This window comes from Octopus bimaculoides, chromosome 20 (genome assembly GCF_046866305.1).
Source record: "Octopus bimaculoides isolate indiv1 chromosome 20, ASM4686630v1, whole genome shotgun sequence".
NCBI classification, from domain to species: Eukaryota; Metazoa; Mollusca; class Cephalopoda; order Octopoda; family Octopodidae; genus Octopus; species Octopus bimaculoides.
In genome coordinates this window covers 41,820,187-41,838,305 of record NC_142947.1, presented here as the reverse complement: position 1 = coordinate 41,838,305, position 18,119 = coordinate 41,820,187, and the positions used below count along the sequence as shown (strand labels likewise).

General features: G+C 35.5%; 1 protein-coding gene across 1 annotated transcript in view; it reads left to right on the top strand.

Moving 5' to 3' along the window:
• Positions 1–18,119, top strand: part of LOC106873817 (immunomodulatory peroxidase) — a 35,298-nt gene that overhangs the window by 1,533 nt on the left and 15,646 nt on the right. Inside the window, exons 2-9 of the mRNA XM_089338431.1 lie at positions 1,862–1,908; positions 2,447–2,462; positions 3,252–3,385; positions 6,577–6,750; positions 8,271–8,292; positions 9,544–9,659; positions 10,998–11,090; positions 11,397–11,444. Coding sequence (XP_089194557.1) covers positions 1,862–1,908; positions 2,447–2,462; positions 3,252–3,385; positions 6,577–6,750; positions 8,271–8,292; positions 9,544–9,659; positions 10,998–11,090; positions 11,397–11,444 — 650 coding nt within the window. The remainder of the gene's footprint in view (positions 1–1,861; positions 1,909–2,446; positions 2,463–3,251; positions 3,386–6,576; positions 6,751–8,270; positions 8,293–9,543; positions 9,660–10,997; positions 11,091–11,396; positions 11,445–18,119) is intronic.

Here is an 18,119-nt window from a genome sequence, read left to right as displayed (position 1 = left end):
ACTAACAATATGAGAATATGGCCTTGGATAACATTGTTGGAGTGGAGAGGGGAGGCTGGTATGCTTGGGGACTGTTGCTTTTCCATAAACAACCTTGCCCGGACTTGTCTCTCAGAGGGTATCTTTCTAGGTACAATCCCATGGTCATTCATAACCGAATGGGGGTTTTCACCTTTTACCCTTATATATATATATATATATATATATATATATATATATATATATATATATATATATAAGCAAAAAATTTAGATATAGGTGAATATGGTGCTTAAGTTTAGGCACCAAAATTTAGTACGGTATTATCCATACAATTTCAAAATAAGGTGATTAAAATCAAAATAAGCAACAAGAATACCCAGAGGTAATGCAGTACGCTCGTTTCATGCAACTCTATTTAATTGAACAATGTAATTATTACATCAATTTTAAAATGCTGAGCAATCCTCAGCTGCACAAACATAGAATTTAATTAAATTAGATCAGATGGACACATTAGTTTAATAATACCTAAAATGCCCAAGAAGTTAAGGAAACAGACAGAGAACATCTTGCTTTAGCCACACCATGGAAGCTAATAAATAAAATGTCAAAGAAGACTCTGCCTGTCACTGATTTTATTTGTTTTTTTTATAGTTTAGATTTATAGACTATCACATCAAACCTTGTATATCTAATGCTTAAGAGAATAAAGAGCATTATCTGTTAGGGGTAGGGGTGAGAGAGCAGACAGAAATCATGGTTGGTATAGTCATAAACTCATGAGGTTTGGTAAAGGAAAACTTAAAATAAGATATTGGCTGACAGCTAAGGTGGGGTCGCCCTCTAGCAGACCAAAATCGTTGCTTGTGACCATGAGTTGAGCGGTGACGAGCAAGCAAACCAGCAGAGATTATGGCTCGTTGATTTTTGTTGTAGTCACTTAAAGAATGCGGAACCCATGCTCCATACATCTGAACCTTTCCCATCAAGTGGAGATGCTTCTCTATAGCGGTGTAGGAGCATTCCATTTTCTCTGCCAGTTCCCTTGTCGATATCGGTGGCACTGGGTACGTAAAGACAAAATTCCGCTAACCATTCTGCCAGCTCGGCGATTTAGCGCCTCTATGATTTCAAATTGGTTTCAAATTTTCACTCATCACCAGCAACTGTGAATGAGGAAGTAAGTCGATTACGACAAACAACAGTGTTCTACAGGATTAATTGCAAATCAACCTCGGCGTAAATTAATAGCAGAAAGTTCAGACGGACGAAATGTTGATAAGAATTTTGTCCGGCGTGCTAATCATTCTGCCACCTCGCTGCCTTTTACCTCTATATAATATTAGCTTCAAATTTTGGCACAAGGCTAGCAATTTCTAGAGTGGTGGTAAGTCGATTACATCGACCTCAATGTACAACTTGTATTTATTAGTATATCTACCCCGGAAGGAAGTAAGGCAAAGTCGACCTCAGCGGAATTTAAACTTAGAACATTCAGAGACGAACGAAACAACGCTAAACATTTTGCCCTTCTTCTTAACGTCTCTTTCAATTCGCCGCCTGATCTCAATGTAATAATGGTTTGAAAATTTTGGTACAATATCAGCAATTTCGGAGAGTGGGAAAAACGATTATATCGACCCCAGTGCTTAACTGATGGTTATTTCATCGACCCCTAAAGGATGAAGGGCAAAGTCGATTTCGGCGGAATTAGAAGTCAGAACGTGAAGACGGACGGAAATGCTGCTGAGCATTTCGCCCTGCAATTCTGCTAGCTCGCAGCCTTATCTCAATGTAATATTAACATCGATAAATTCTTCGTTGTTTGTCGCGCGTATTTGTATTACAGCTTATTTTTCTTCCTTACTTTCTCCCCCAGGATGTTTGTTGCATTCCTATTGACTGCTCTAGCTGTCATTCTTCAAGGTAAATATTTTTCAATTAATTAAAACTTCAGTCTTAGAGACATTTGGCTCGCATTTCACAATGTTTTTTTAATCGATATTTTTATTCTGTAACTAATGTTTATATGATGCCGAATTGATAGACTTTTGATCTCACAGCCGCAAAATCCGCTGTCGTTTGGAGAGAGAACGAAGTAGAAAGAAAAAGAAAATAAAGTACCATGGAAGCATACATATCGAACAAGAGACTATTGTGTAGTATATTAGGTCAACAAATTGAAACTGGTTAAACACTACCATTCGAAATACTGTGTATGAGTTTTCTACAGATCATCAGATTATTTTCAGTAGAATTTATGGTATCGCGTTTGTCATATGGATTAATATTTCCAAGGCAGAAAAAATAATTGAATAATATATATATTTTCCAGAAAAATTAATTAAAAAAATATTTTTCTTTTACAGAAATGTTTATACTCATTATACAAAACACCAGTAATAAAATAATAATGTCTATACATTTTTTTTCTTTCATTCGTTCATTTCGACTGGTATTGCAGATTGCCGTGCAGACGAGTAAGTAGATTATGTCAATACATTCATATCAAGGGTTTTGTATGTATCTATAAGGGATACTAATTTATTAATATCATACAGCTATACGCTTGTATAACGACAATGTTTTGTGGATAGTGGGGTACAAATAGATACGTCCATTGTATTAAAGAAAAAAACCACGGTAATTTCGGGGATAAAAGGTTTTCATAATATCAGGACCGACCTTGCACTTTTCTTAAAAGATTCATGATTGAAACTCTTTTGTTCATATCTTTTATCAAAGGTTGTCAATAAGCAAATTGAGGTACCTTTCAAAAGCCTTAAAGGATACTTTGGGTTTATTTCATAATATTTTTGAGAGATACTCGGATATTTATGGGATTTAAGTTCAAAACTGGTTCTGTATAGGTTTCTGATGCGAGAATTGCAGGAAAAGTGTGGTCGAGATTATTATCTTCAGTTTCGGGTCTCCCGTAGTAAATATCTTAAATGTATGTGCAAGTGTGTGTGTGTGTGTGTGTGTGTGTGTGTGTGTGTGTGTGTGTGTGTGTGTGTGTTCGTGTGTGTCTGTGTTTGTGTGTGAGTTATTGACTGAGAGATACACGCGTTAACAAATTATTTTTGAGAACTACACTGCACATTTAGGCTTGCACAGTTTAGTTATTTAGTTGTTATTTGTATACTGAAAATACTTGCATAAAGAAATATTGAAAATAATAAGAATGTATCATAAATATATAAAAATTATACACAAAGATGGAAATTTAGCTTACCTTTCCATTTAATTTTTTCTCTATTTTTCTGTAGTCATTGTCCTCCACCAGTTTGTAGTCCATTACCAACATGTTATAATGTCAGTGGTTACTGTAACAATGCTGATGAGCCACGTGCAGGCAGTGAGGCATCACCCTTTAAACGATATTTGACATCTCTGACTTTTCGTAAGTGAGAAAATTTTGTAATTTCTTTATACATACGTACATGCTTACATACATAAATACGTACGTACGTATGTACGTACTTACATATATACATACATACTACAAATAGATATCAGTGTGTTTGTATTTTCATATATATATATATATATATATATATATATATGTGTGTGTGTGTGTGTGTGTGTGTGTGTGAGTGTGTGTGTGTGGGGGGCGCAATGGCCCAGTGGCGTTGTGAGTGTTTATTGAGCAAAAACACCTATAAGCTCCACGAGGCTCCGGCAGGGGGTGGTGTTGATCCCTGCTGTACTCTTTCACCACAAATTTCTCTCACTCGTTCTTCCTCTTTCTGTTGTACCTGTATTTCAAAGGGACAGCCTTGTCACACTCTGTGTCACACTGAATCTCCTCGAGAACTACGTTAAGAGTACACGTATCTGTGGAATGCTCAGCCACCAGCACGTTATTTTCACGAGCAGCCTGTTCCGTTGATCGTATCAACGGGAACCTTGTCGTCGTAACCGACGGAGTGCCGTAGTAATATATGTGAATATCTATCTATCTATCTATCTATCTATCTATCTATCTATCTATCTATCTATCTATCTATCTATCTATCTATCTATCTATATATATATATATATATATATATATATATATATATATATATATCAGCCTAAGTACCCGGCGTTGCTCAAGTGTTTAAAAAATGTAAAAGGAAATAAATATATTTACTATGATAAAAAAGACATTTTCAGAAAAGTTCTATCAGATGACGTGAGTATAAACAAAGTTATTAAAACAAATCCTGAAATCAATCACAGTATAATTTTGTAGAACTTCTAATTATACAATATTTTCAGTGTGTCCTGTAATTGGTGTGCAAATAAAAAGAGTTTTGGGACTTCCAACTCTCGAACATGCTACATATATTTACCCATGATAGAACCAAGGAGAAGCAAGGTTAAGATCAACAACGTTGAGAGATTGTGCTTGAGATTTTTTAGTGGACATAGCAAAGCTTAGTTTCACTGGTAACAAGAGGTATTTAAATTCATAGGGGAGATCAGATGGGACAAATGGGATTCGTGGAATGAAGATGTTGTCACGCTTATATTTCCCAAGAGAAATGAATTTTGGCGGTAAAGACTAAACCTCTTCTTTCATTATCACAAATTTAAAAAGTGTTTATCGTCACTTAAAAAAAGAAGTGGTGGGTGTTGAAGACGTATGACGGAGAATTATTCAAAATTGTGTTTGCTTCTATGAGAATGATTTACCTTTAAAGCGAAAAAACAAAACCGACGCATACGACAGGTATGCAAAACATATTTCTGTTTGTGAAGTAAAGTTAAAAATTTAGTGACCTTCCACACTAGAACCTTTTCCGAGTAATGGAAAACCTTCATGCCAAATTTGGTATAGATTGATCCAGTGGTTCGGCCGTGCAGAACAATAGGCAGTCTGGCTAGGGGGAAACTGTAGATTCGATTTCGAATCTGAGGTAGGACAATTACCCAAGTAGAAATAGCCACATCGGATTTAAATATGAAATATCGAGGGTACTCTAGCTAATTTTATTAGGTCCATTCCACGAACAATTATTTAAATAACTCATGTCGCTATCTGAACTGGTGTCACGGGAATATTGAACTTTAAAATTTATAAAGTTTATCGTATAAAATGAAAGATATCCTACAGTGCGTGTGTCCGTATGAACATATTTCGTGATTTAGAAATCTTATTGCTTCTTTTTCTTTAAACCTCTTGTTTCATTATCACAATTAACAAGCGTTTCAGAATAGTTTACCTTTAAAGCAAAAAACAAAACAGACGTAATTTCCAGACAACCAAATTTGGTACAATTTGATCCAGCGGTTTGGCGGTGCGTAGAGGGAACAGACAGACAGATAGACAGACTGAGAATAAAAGTGAAACTATAATGTTATGAAAAGTGAAACTATAATACCGCTGCAAAGAAAAAGTCAGAAGGGTCGTATGGGGTGGGGTGGGGACAACAGCCCCCTATATGTGTAAGGGCCAAAATTTGATCCCCACCCCTAGAAACTTTCTTGAGTAATGAAAAACCTTCATACCAAATTTGGTACAAATTGATCCAGCGGTTTGGCCGTGTATAAAAGAAACACACACACACACACACACACACACACACACACGCGCACACACACACACACACACACAAAGGATATTATACACGCACATATATATATATATTAATACTAATTTGTGATACGCTCTTTGGTCCCGAAGTTGATCAAAGACTTAGGGAACCAGGATGAAAAACCTTGTGTTTCATTCACACCGAACCCAAGTGACAGGGTCTCAATGAAAATTTGACATTATTTTGGGACATGCTTTATTCCTACAATCCTGCGACCGAGGTATGTTGGAATCAACAGTAGCTTGTCACTATTAGATATGTGGTTCTATGTTTTTAGCTTCTTCTTCAGCTGGGAGTCTCATTTCAACTGTGCCAAAGCATCTTTATCAAGCGACATAAGATTTAAGGCCCTAGTCTGGTTTTGAGGCACTTTTCCATTCAATTTAGACTTCGAGTCGCCGTTACATTTGAGAGATATTTGTAGATAATTGGTCTCTTCCTGTATTTGGCTCTGTTGAGTTAAATAATTCTGTCATTCTTTGAGATGAGTTTCTTCACTGAAATGCTAATAACTTCTTATTTCCGAAAGGCCCGTGCGAAACCGTTTCCATTTTACCTGGTAATTAAAACGGTGACTGTTTTTGGTATATTCATGTTTACACTGAATGTGTTGGTGGTAGTGGTTTGCATCGTTGTTATTTTTTTTCTTGATTGTCACTGTTTCTGTTGTTATATGCATGTTGTCACTGAGGTGTAGATCAAGAGCCATCAGTCCTCTCGATTTTAGAAGCTATATAGTTTTTTTTTTTGTTTCAAAATATGAAATTTTCAAATATAAATTCTAAAACTTACCCAAGAATAGCGAATTTTTCTCAAACCCAACTCGCTATAAATAAAGCGTGTTGGCGCATTTATTCAGCTGCACAGCAAAAATACAATTAATACTTAAAACAACAACAACAATTATATAAAATAAGTACGCAGTGGTAAACGTATGCATATAGAAAGATCTGGATATTTTCCCATTATTGTGTTGATTAAAATGTTTTTGGTTTATATCTCTTCGTTTTAGCTGGAGCTCCCGAATATAAGAGTTTCTTCGGCTATCTTCTCCCTTCACCCAGAAATATAAGTAGAGACTTTTTCCCCTGTGACAATGACACAGACTCAAATACAACACACTTGTTTGCAATTTTCACAAAACTCCTCATGTTTGATATATTTCACACAGACAGAAGTAGTACAGGTAAGTGATACAATATGACATCATTCTGTTTTGAACATCTTACTTTCATCTTATTTGTACTTCTGTTTGTCTTTCCTCCTTTCTTCTTATATTGAGAAAGAAACATTGTTTAGCTTTTGACTAAGTATAACAAGATAAACTTTCTTGAGCCCTTATGACGTAAATAGAGATTTGAGCAAGTAAAGTTAGCAGACGTTTTACCAATTTCGTAATATCCAGAGGTTCTAAAACAGCAATCAACGATCAAATGAAGGAATATTGATGGAAACCAAATGAACGCATACTGATATCATAAAGTTTAATGTAAGCCAGAAAGTTCTTAGAAAACTATAGGTTTCAGGATTCATTTAGAGTTACACAAATATTGAAGTAAATATTCATGTTTATATTAGTACAAAAGTCAAAATGCTTCGTTTTCATTTCAATTAAAGAAAAATAGGACAGCGGTATGGGACAATATTGATGTTAGAGATTAATAAGAACAGCAAAGAGGGAGATAAATTTCCATTACACCTGTATTACTATTCAGTTTTTATTTTCAGTCACTGATATTTAACTAATCTGACTAATGCACTCGAAAAAGGAACGAACTAAACGTTAAAATATTTCCTTCTTTCACGTACGATTTAGTGAGATCATGTAAGAAATTGATATTTATCAAGCAATATCGGGAGGAATCCATTGTGTTCAACTGAACAAACTATGATGTTACAAAATTGCCCAAAATATTATTTCGTTCAAGAACATATAGCTACTTTTAAAGATTCTTACTTTGAATTACAAATAAGCTTAAAGAAATCTTCCTTATTGTTGATGAGAGGCTGATACCTTCATTTTACTGTCGTTATTTTATACAAATATATTGTATCCTACTTCTCTTGACTATCGTACATTGAGAGCAGTTAAAAAAAACCTGAAAGCAAACTTCATCCACCTATTATTGTACAAGTTGCAATCACTTTGCTACTTTAGTCTATTATATTCTTATCGTGAATCTAAAATATGAAATATCGTTTTCTTCAAAACAGTATTGTGTTTATATACACATGACAGTTTAAAATTATAAAATAATAGAAGTATGTTTGTGTCACTCAATTCAAAATCTCAAATATTTCCCGAATGCTATTAGATTTCAGGTAACAGAAATAGCGGATATTTAAGTGAATATACTAGCTGATAAGTGACTGATATGGTTAACAATTGGTGTTCCGAATTTGCTATGTTGTATCTGTGTTCCAGACTCTCAACACGAAACTTTCTGTTTGTCAAGCTGATAATACTCACTACAGGATAGAAACAATAAACTCTGTAAGCTGTGGTAGCGCAATAAGATAACAAAACATTTTGTAAGACCGTAGCATGTATATAAGCTTTCCTTAAAGGCACAATAAGGGTATTTGAATCTCATTTATTCAAGATTTACTCAGGATTTATTCAAAGATGTACTTTGATGCACTTAAAATGAAATGACTCAGAAATTATTGCACAACACACTAAAAATGTCCTCTCTTCTCTTTCAGCTGATAATTGTGGATGTTCAGGGTAAATATTATATTTATTTATATATTATGTCCACTAAATCACGTGAGCAAAATGTAAACAAATGTGCAGGTTATTGATTACACTTTACGTGCTCAAACCTGCCTACCTATAAGCCTACATACATACAGACTGGCAGAGAGATAGGCAGGCAAACGTACGTATGTACTCATACGTGTGTACTCATACGTGTGTACAAGAATAAAAGAATATGTATGTATATATATATATATATATATATATATATATATATATATATATACACATACGTATGTGTGTGTGTGTATACGTACCTGCATACAAGGTTGTATCTACCTAAATTTACTCACACAAGCAGCAATGAATGTAAAAATAAAATACGACATAACAAAACAGAAACGATATTTTTTGGGTGCCTTGAAAATCAAGCTTTTCTTTATTTAAATTTTGATAGGTTGACACATAGGCATAAGTCCCGAAATTTTTGGGGAGTGGGGCCAGTCGATAAGATCGACCTCAGCACGCAACTGGTACTTGATTTATAGAGATACAGGGAAAATATTGAAACCGTCTGGCGAATTGAAGATAGAAACAACATTCCAAAGGAAAAACATTCTAATTACTCGGTTATTGGATTCTAAAAATATCGAGCTAAGAATATTTCATGAAAGAGTTATTTGACTATTTAGAATCCAAAGTAATCATGTGCCATTTCAATAATACTGGTGATTAATGAGCATCGATTTTTTTCAATTCTTCTCTCCCGTAAAATACAATATGTCAGAGGCAAATGAAGATGAAACCATTTGCATCTATCATTCAACAACAGTTATTTGGCTTTGGTTTAAATATCGGCTTTGTTTGACTAAGCACGAACCTTATATTTCCCTTTGAGCTGAATAAAATTGATGTTATAACATCCACAACTTCCCTAAAATTAATGTGATGTAACTAAAATGTGAGCTTTCAGTGAAAAATTGCAGTAGCTTCGGCACACTGTTAACGCACACCCATTGTTTGTGTTTGCTTGTTTACATTTCTATATTGATTTCCTTTGGATTATTTCAATAAAACCTCTTTATTTTAGAGAGCTATATTCTTTTAATCAAGTACGGTTAATCGCTGTCTCTCACTTTGAGTTTCATCATAGAGATAAATGTAAAATGTACTTTGAGTAAGTAAAAAATAAATACAACCAGACTTTCAAGTCGCTGTTCTGATTCAGTGGAGCCCAACACAAATTCCACTTACAATAGCATTTTTTAAATTTCCCAGCTGCTATGGTATTGATACCGCTGCCAACAATGACCCACGCAATCAACCACCTCCGCCAACCTGCTCGTGTTTACAGTATAACAGACCAACTCTAATAAAGAATATCAGTTGCACGGGTAAGAAGCAAGAAATTTCTTTTTCTTTATTCATAACACCGTTTCAGATAGAGTAACAAAAAAGGTTCAACATTGGTTTAAATTCATTATAGTATTTAAATTTGTCTATCTCGCTTCTGAGTTGAAATCCTACGTTTGCCATAGATAACATTACATTTAATTTTATAGGGACCGATGAAATAAACTCGAGAGATATGTGTACATTTCGCCAGTTACACCTCTGTCTATACGATTTTCAAGCTCAAAATGTTACGATTTTAATAAGAGTGGACAGTCATTAAGACAGGTTTAGAGTACTTACAAAACATTGATTCGAAAATACTCTCGATAATGCTTCGTATTACACGATCCGTCTGAAAATCATAGTCCCAGAGTATCGTTACTTTTCCATCCTCCTGCATAACTGAACTTGGTGCATGCTCATACCAGTTCTCTCTTACTTAATATTGGTATTTACGGTATACGAGCCAATGAAGATACACACAAACTTTATCGTGGTGGTGCTTGAATTCTTTTTGTGCAAGTCTCTCACATCCACTTGCCAATTCGATAATACTACCATACACGTCCTCTAGATTGGAAGACACAGTGAACAGTTAACTTTTCCCTGCGTGGGATCGTACAAAAATTCAATTCTTCTAGCATTGGTTTCAAATTTTGGCGCAAGGCCAGCAATTTTGTTGGAGAGTCTAAATCGATTACATCGACTCCCTCCGCTAGTGAGCAACTGCTACCTATTTTATGATCTCAAATGTATGAAAAGTACAGCCGACTTCAGCGGAATTTGAACTCAGAACGTAAAGACTGACTAAATGCTACTAAGCATTTTCCCCCGTCTCGATTGATAAATAACTACAAATATTTGTTATACTTAACGTTTTAAGAGATAATTTGACAAAAATAAGACTGTGTTAATATCCAGCATGCTATCTTTAACACGAAAAATATCTATTGCAGGAGAGGAACTTAGCGTGTCTCTGTTCGTGATAGGATCGACTAAGTAATGCTCTGTTTAAATGCAATAAAAATCGTTCAAAATTAAATGCAGTACAGAGATCCAGTGGTCGTTCTTCTGAAAATTGAGCTCGCACGGTTGTAAAGACATACCTGTATATATGTTGTTGTTTTTGTGTTGAAAGCAATACTTTTATTTTTCAAGCCAGCAGGCCGTATGTTAAGAATAAAAATCGGACCACAGAAGTTACAAATTTATATTTCTATAACTATCAATCTGAAATCGTAGACAGTGTATTCTATTTTTAACTGGACATAATTTCTGAATTGTGATATTTATTATTGCTATTATTTTACTTTAAATTTTGTCTTACTTTTAAACAGGTGCAGCGACAGAGGGCAAAAATAAAGTTACTCATGTTATTGACGCATCTTTTATGTATTCCCCGGTTCACTACACAGGCACTTTCACAGACGGTAAGGAGCAACACTTTTCATTGAGTACAAGGGTCATTCATCTATCTATTTATCTACGTGTCTATTGTCTGTAAGTGAATATAGATCTAACGGTTGTAACCGGCAATAAAACTATATAATTAACAAGTATTTCATAATTTTTCCATAAGCTTTCGAATATTTCTACACATCCATATTAAACAGAGATTGCATCACAAATCGACTTTGCACTAGATACACCATACAAATATAATCTCTTAGAGAATGATCCTTAAACGGCAATGATTATGTCTCATCAGCATTCATATTTTCTATTTCTCGATTCAGAAACGTTTCCTCTCACGGGCGGATTTCTTCCGACTCCATTTAACACCGGTAAGTTGATTTTTTTAGTTACTGTCATTGACAAGCCAATTTCCCTCTCTCACACACACACAAACACACACACACACACAAACACATACACACATTTAAGAAAACGCACGCACACACACACACACACACACACACACAAACACACACACACATCTAAGAAAACGCACGCACACATTAAGGAAACGCACGCACACACACACACACACAAACACACACACACACATTTAAGAAAACGCATGCACACATTAAGGAAACGCACGCACACACGCACACACACACATACATTAAGAAAACGCACGCACATATTAGGGAAACGCGCGCGCGCACGCACACACACATTAAGAAAACGGAGAATTTTGGATTAGTATTTATCTACAACTTTCATCTCCTTTTGAAAGATTCATCATGAATGATTTATTTGAAAAAGATTCATACCTTTTATATGTACCTGAGTTAGCTGATAGAATATCGAACTTTATTGATATTCTTAATCTTTGTGTGTGTATGTCGGTGTTTGTGTGTATGTCTGTGTTTGCGTGTATGTTTGTGCTTATGTGTGTATGTATGTATTTGTAAGTATGTGCGTGTGGCAATTTTTTTGATTCTTGGTTGGAGAGAGAGAAAGGAAGAAAGAAATAAAGAAAGAAAGAAAGAAGAGAGAGGGGTCTTTTCTGTATGGTTGAAATTGCTTTGTACTTTTAGTTAGTGTCATGCAACCCAGCTGTAGAAAGGAGTGCTTTTCTGAGATAGTTGATAATTTCAACCATCCCAGAGAGATAGAGAGAGAAAGAAGGAAAGCGAGAGCGAGAGAGAGAAAGGGGGAGAGGGAGAGAGAGAGAGAGGGATCATTAATTTCAACTGTCTAAGAAAAAGAATTTCTGCATCTGTGTAGCAAGATAACTGACTGAAAATATAATGCAATTTTAACCCTCCGAGGACGACCATTTCCTTCCTTCGTTCCTTCGTTCCTTTCGTTCTTTCTTTTTCTCCTTCTCTCTCTAACCATACCTCCAGAGTTCAGCTCACACACACACACACACACATTATTACACCCACATATCGATTAAAACTGTCAATTAACATTCCTTTCCCCACTTCAACTCCAGATATTTTCAACTCATTCTCTTATATATGAAAGCATGAATTTTCTGCGAACAAATCATTCATGATGAATTTCACGTAGCGAGATGGATGCGTTAAAGAAATCATTATCCAAAGTTCTCTATAACTCCCCTAAATATATAATATATGAAATCTCCATACCACCTCAAGCAACTTATACTCACATGCATACATACATACATACATACATACATACATACATACATACATACATAGTACATACATACATACATACATAAGTACATACATATGGAAAATAGAAAAGAAATATATACCGGTTTCAATCGTTTACGGCGACGTCTTCTTTGTGCAATAAAATGGAAAGAGAAACTGAAATACATTAAATTGAACTTCCATAGTATCTGGAAAAAAGTGATATGTTTTTCTTATTAAGATCATATGGTTATTTTGTATCTTTCTGACTGTTCGTAGTGTGTAGTTATGCATCACTGCCAAGTAGCCATCACTTGCAACTACTAACAAAGAAGATAGACTCAGTAAAACACATGGGCTACTTACTGGGAGAGATTGAAAGAAATGGGACTCTACTCTTTGGAGAGGAGACGTGAGAGACATACAGCGCTATACATGTGGAAAATAATGCAGGGTCTGGTTCCAAATTTCGGAATTGAAATCTACAACAATTTCTGAACTAGACGAAACTGTACAGTACCGAAGTTCCCATCTTCTCCATCGAGGATACTAACGCAGTATTGTAATAGCTTGAGCTTCAAGGAACACAACTTGCATATATATATATATATATATATATATATATATATATATATATATATATATATATATATATATATATATATATATATATATATATATACATAAATATATATACATATATATATTTATATATATATATATATATATATATATATATATATATATATATATATATATATATACATACATAAATATATATACATATCAATGATTTTCTGTGGTAGGGCATTAAAAAGTTGTGTCCCTTGAAGCCCAAGCTATTACAATACTTTCCTTAAGACGTGCGCTGTGCACAATAAGGTTGCTTTTCGCAAGACATCAATCTTGTATGGGATTTCCAGTTGCCTTAAAAAGTTTTGAAGTTTCGATGGGATTGAGCCCAACGCTCCGATCACCATTGGTATCACATTTACATTACCCTTTCGCATTCCGTAGAGTCTTACCATTTCCACTTTCAATCCGGAGTACTTCGTGATTTTTTCAACCTCTTTATTCTCAACATTCGTGTCATTTGGTATGGCTCCATTAATGATCTGGCAGTATTTACCTCTCTTATTCAATATGACAATATTCGACCGACGGTGTTCGATTACACGATCCGTCTAAAAATCATAGTCCCAGAGTATCGTTTCTTTTCCCTACTCCTGCATAACTTTACTTGGTACATGCTCATACCAGTTATCTGTTATTTCATATAGGTATTTACGGTATAAGAGCCAATGAAGATACACTTTATCGCCACATTTTCCACACACTCCACAGAAAGTCTCAGAAGTGTTATAGAGGTTATACTTCACTGAATTAGTAGCGAGAGCCTGGTCTTGTGCAGTAATGATCAGGCTTTCGGTGGCACGCTTCAAATCAACCTTGCTCAAGCCATGCCCACGATGTTGTACTATCCTTAAAGTCTTGTGTATTCCGTTCAAACTGTCCATGCATTCTCATTTCAAGAAGGTCTTCTTTTCTCTTCTCCTCAGGTCTTTGGTTAAGCTCTACCTTGTCCATCATTTCATCCGCATTTACACCCATATTTATCAAATACTCGGCAAGCTTTTTCCTTTCACTCCTTATATAATGGTCTGTACTTATTAGTCCTCTGCCACCATTCTTTCTTTTCATATATGGTTTGTTTACGTTTGCTTTAGCGTCCCATGTAAAGTCACATGCAGCGCCATCAACTTTCTCATCCTTCTATCTAGTGTTGATATTTCACCCTTAGTCCATTTGAAGATGGATGCACTATATCTGACCACCGCAACTGCCCGGATATCCATTGCAGCAATCAAATGCTTGGACTTCAACACTATCTTCATCCTTTTCTGCTACACCTCGCTGACCTTGGCTTTCATTTCTCTGTGTAGAATGTCATTCCGCTCCAAAATCTCTAAATATCTATACCCATTACCATCGGGTTATTATTATTATTATTATTATTATTATTATTATTATTATTATTATTATTATTATTATTATTATTATTATTATTCAGTAGTTTTATTTTTATAACGTGCTTTCACTTCACTACCGAGCGCAGCTCTGTGCGCCTTGGGTATGTGCTGTGGTTTGCTGTGGTGCTCTTATGTTTACTGTATTGAAAGTGTTTTGCGTAGAATGTGTGCAGTACCCAGTAGTGCAATTTTCTGTATGTTATATATATTTGTAAGTCCTGGTGTTTTTGTTATGTATTTGTCTGAATATTTTTTTATTATACCTAAGGCACCTACTATGATAGGAATTGTTTCTGTTTTTAGATTCCACATTCGAGTTATCTCTATTTCCAGGTCTTTGTATTTTGAAAGTTTTTCCATTTCTTTTAGAGAAACGTTGTCATCTGCTGGTATTGAAACATCAATTAGAAGGCATTTTTTTCCTTCATGATCTTTGACAACTATATCTGGTCTATTCGCCTTAATTTCTCTATCTGTGTGTATTGGCATATCCCAGAGTATGGTTGCTTTCTCGTTTTCTGTGACCTTTTCTGGCGTGTGTTTATACCATCTTTTTTCTGTTGCTATTCCATAATGTTGGCATAGCTTCCAGTGTATATAGGTCCCAGCTCTGTCGTGTCTGTGAATATATTCCTTCTTAGCCAGGACTGGGCAGCCAGAGATAATATGATTTATTGTTTCTTGTCGATCTCCACATATTCTACAGTTACTTGTTATATTTCTTTTCATTATGTGTTTTTGGTAATTTCTGGTGGGGAGGCTTTGGTCTTGTGCAGCAATTAAAAATCCTTCAGTCTCTGCTTTGAGTCCTGAGCTTCTCAGCCATTGCTGGGATTTTTCTCTGTCTATTTCTTTCGCATTTAGTTTAGCCCAGTATTTACCATGTAGGGGCTTTTCTTGCTATCGTTTTATCATGGTCCGTTGCTGTTCTAGTTTTAGTTTGGATTTCATTTGTTTTATAGCTTTTGTTGTTTCTTCTTCTTCTTCTTCGTATTTGTTAGGTAGATTGATTTCTTGTTTGTATTTGTCAGCTTCCTTAAATACTGAAAACAGTTTTTTGTTTTGCTCGTGTTTTGTGGCTATTTGTATTAGTTTCCTTGCTTCTGGAGTAGGTATTTTTGCAGTCCTATGGTGGTTATTTTATAATAGTTTTCTAGCTGTATAAGACCCCTGCCACCTTCTGTGCGTTGTATATATAGCCTTTCTATGTCAGATTTTGGGTGGTGCATCCTATATCCTGTCATTATTTTTCTTGTTTTCCTGTCTATTTTACATATTTCGTTTAGTGTCCAGTTAAGGATGTTGTAGCTGTAGCTTATAACTGGGACAGCTAAAGTGTTGATACCCATTATCTTGTTTTTAGCATTGAGCTCTGTTTTTAGTATTGATCTAACTCGTCTATAGTACTCTTTCTTTATTTTTTCTTTCATTTGTGTATGTTGTATCCTATCTAGTTCATTGACTCCTAAATACTTATATGGTTGGCTTTCGTCTAGTTCTCTTATTTCATTGGCTTTATCTAGTGTTATATTGCTACTTTTAACTAATTTTCCTCTTTTCAGGGTTGCTTTGGCACATTTTTCTAATCCGAATTTCATTTCTATTTCCTTGGTAAAGCCGTGTACTGTCTGTAGTAGTGTTTCTAGCTCTTTGTCGTTTTTTGCATATAATTTTAGGTCATCCATATATAGAAGGTGGCTGACTGTTTTTCCATAGCATTTGTAACCGCATCCAGTTCTATTTAGCAATTCTGTTAGAGGTGTGAGTGCCAGGCAGAACAGGAGTGGAGAGAGCGTGTCTCCCTGGAATATTCCTCTTCTAATGGGGATGGCTTTCGTTTTCACAAGTCCCTCTTTTGTTTGGAGCTGTAGCACTGTCTGCCATTTGTTCATTGAGTGCTCTATGTATTTTATGATAATTGGTGCCACCTTGTTTATGGCTAGTGTTTCCAGAATCCACGTGTGGGGAACACTGTCGAAAGCCTTTTGGTAGTCCACCCAGGCCATACTGAGGCCTTTCTTCTTTCTGCGGCTGTCTTCAGTTATGGCTTTATTGATCAATAATTGATCTTTACAGCCGTATGAGCCCTTGCAGCATCCCTTCTGCTCTTCTGGAAACAGGTTGTTATTTTCCAGGTGTTTACTCACTCTCTGCGATATTATTGCAGTAAAGGCTTTGTAGATCGTAGGGAGACAGGTTATAGGTCTATAGTTTTGTGGTTTCTCCGTTTCCGTGGATTTGGGGATTAAGATGGTTTTCCCTTTTGTGAGCCATTCAGGCATTGTTTCTGGATCTGCTATTATGTTGTTAAAGTTTTCTGCCAGCTTTTTATGCATTGCTGGCAGGTGTTTTAACCAGAAATTGGGGATCTTGTCGTGTCCAGGTGCTTTCCAGTTGCTTAGTCTTTGCAGTGTCTGGGTGACCTCTTCAGTTGTTATAGGGGCCCAGAGTTGCTCAGGTGCTAAGTTCGTTGTTTTAATGGTCCTTTTTTGGGGTTGTTGCTTCACCGACCATATTTGTTTCCAGAATTTCTCTAGTTCTTCTGCTGTTGGTGCTGAAGTAATGTCTATTTTATTTTTACCCAGTTCTTGGTAGAGTTTTTTGGGGTTGGATTTGAACTGTTTGTTTTGTTCAAAGAAACGTTGGCGTTTCTCATACCGGCGGATCCTCTGTGCTTTGGCAAGGATGTCTTGCTTTAGTTTTTCTTTTGCCTCAGGTAAGTCTTTTTCTGTAATGCTGTATTTGTACAGTATTTTTGTTTTCTTCTTGTTACTTAGTAGTGTTGATTGTTTACTAATTTCGTTGAGAATCGATAAATCTTTTCTCTTTTTTTAAATTTTGTTCTGGATGTTATTTATCCACAAGGTCTGTTTGGGTGGTAGAACTCCTGTTCGGATGGGTTTGAGTGAGTATCCTGCTTCTTTTGTGGCTGCAGTGGCTGCCGCATATATCATGTCATTTAGCTCAGTGATATTGCCTGTTGTTTCTGTGGTTGTTAGTTCCGTGACGGCCAGGTTTATGCTATTTATTATTGATGTTGTTTTATTGTCTATTTTGATTTTTGGGAGATATAATCTGTGGTCCATTCTAAGATCTGTGGTTTTCAGTTCTTCGGTTATTTTCATTTTCATAGTATCGTAATTATTAGGTTTCCCTTCGTTATTTCCAGGCTTTATATTTGTTTTGCCTTCCTTTTCATTCATATGTTTGTCTGTGGTGTTCTGGATTGGTGCTTTTTGTACACTATTATACATCTCTACAGTCTGGGTTTGTTGTTTTTTGTTTACTTCGTTTTTGCCGGGCATGTTACGTTTGTCCTCGTGTTTTGCTATCTCAGTGTTTATATTATTATTTGGCATTGCTGTGTGAC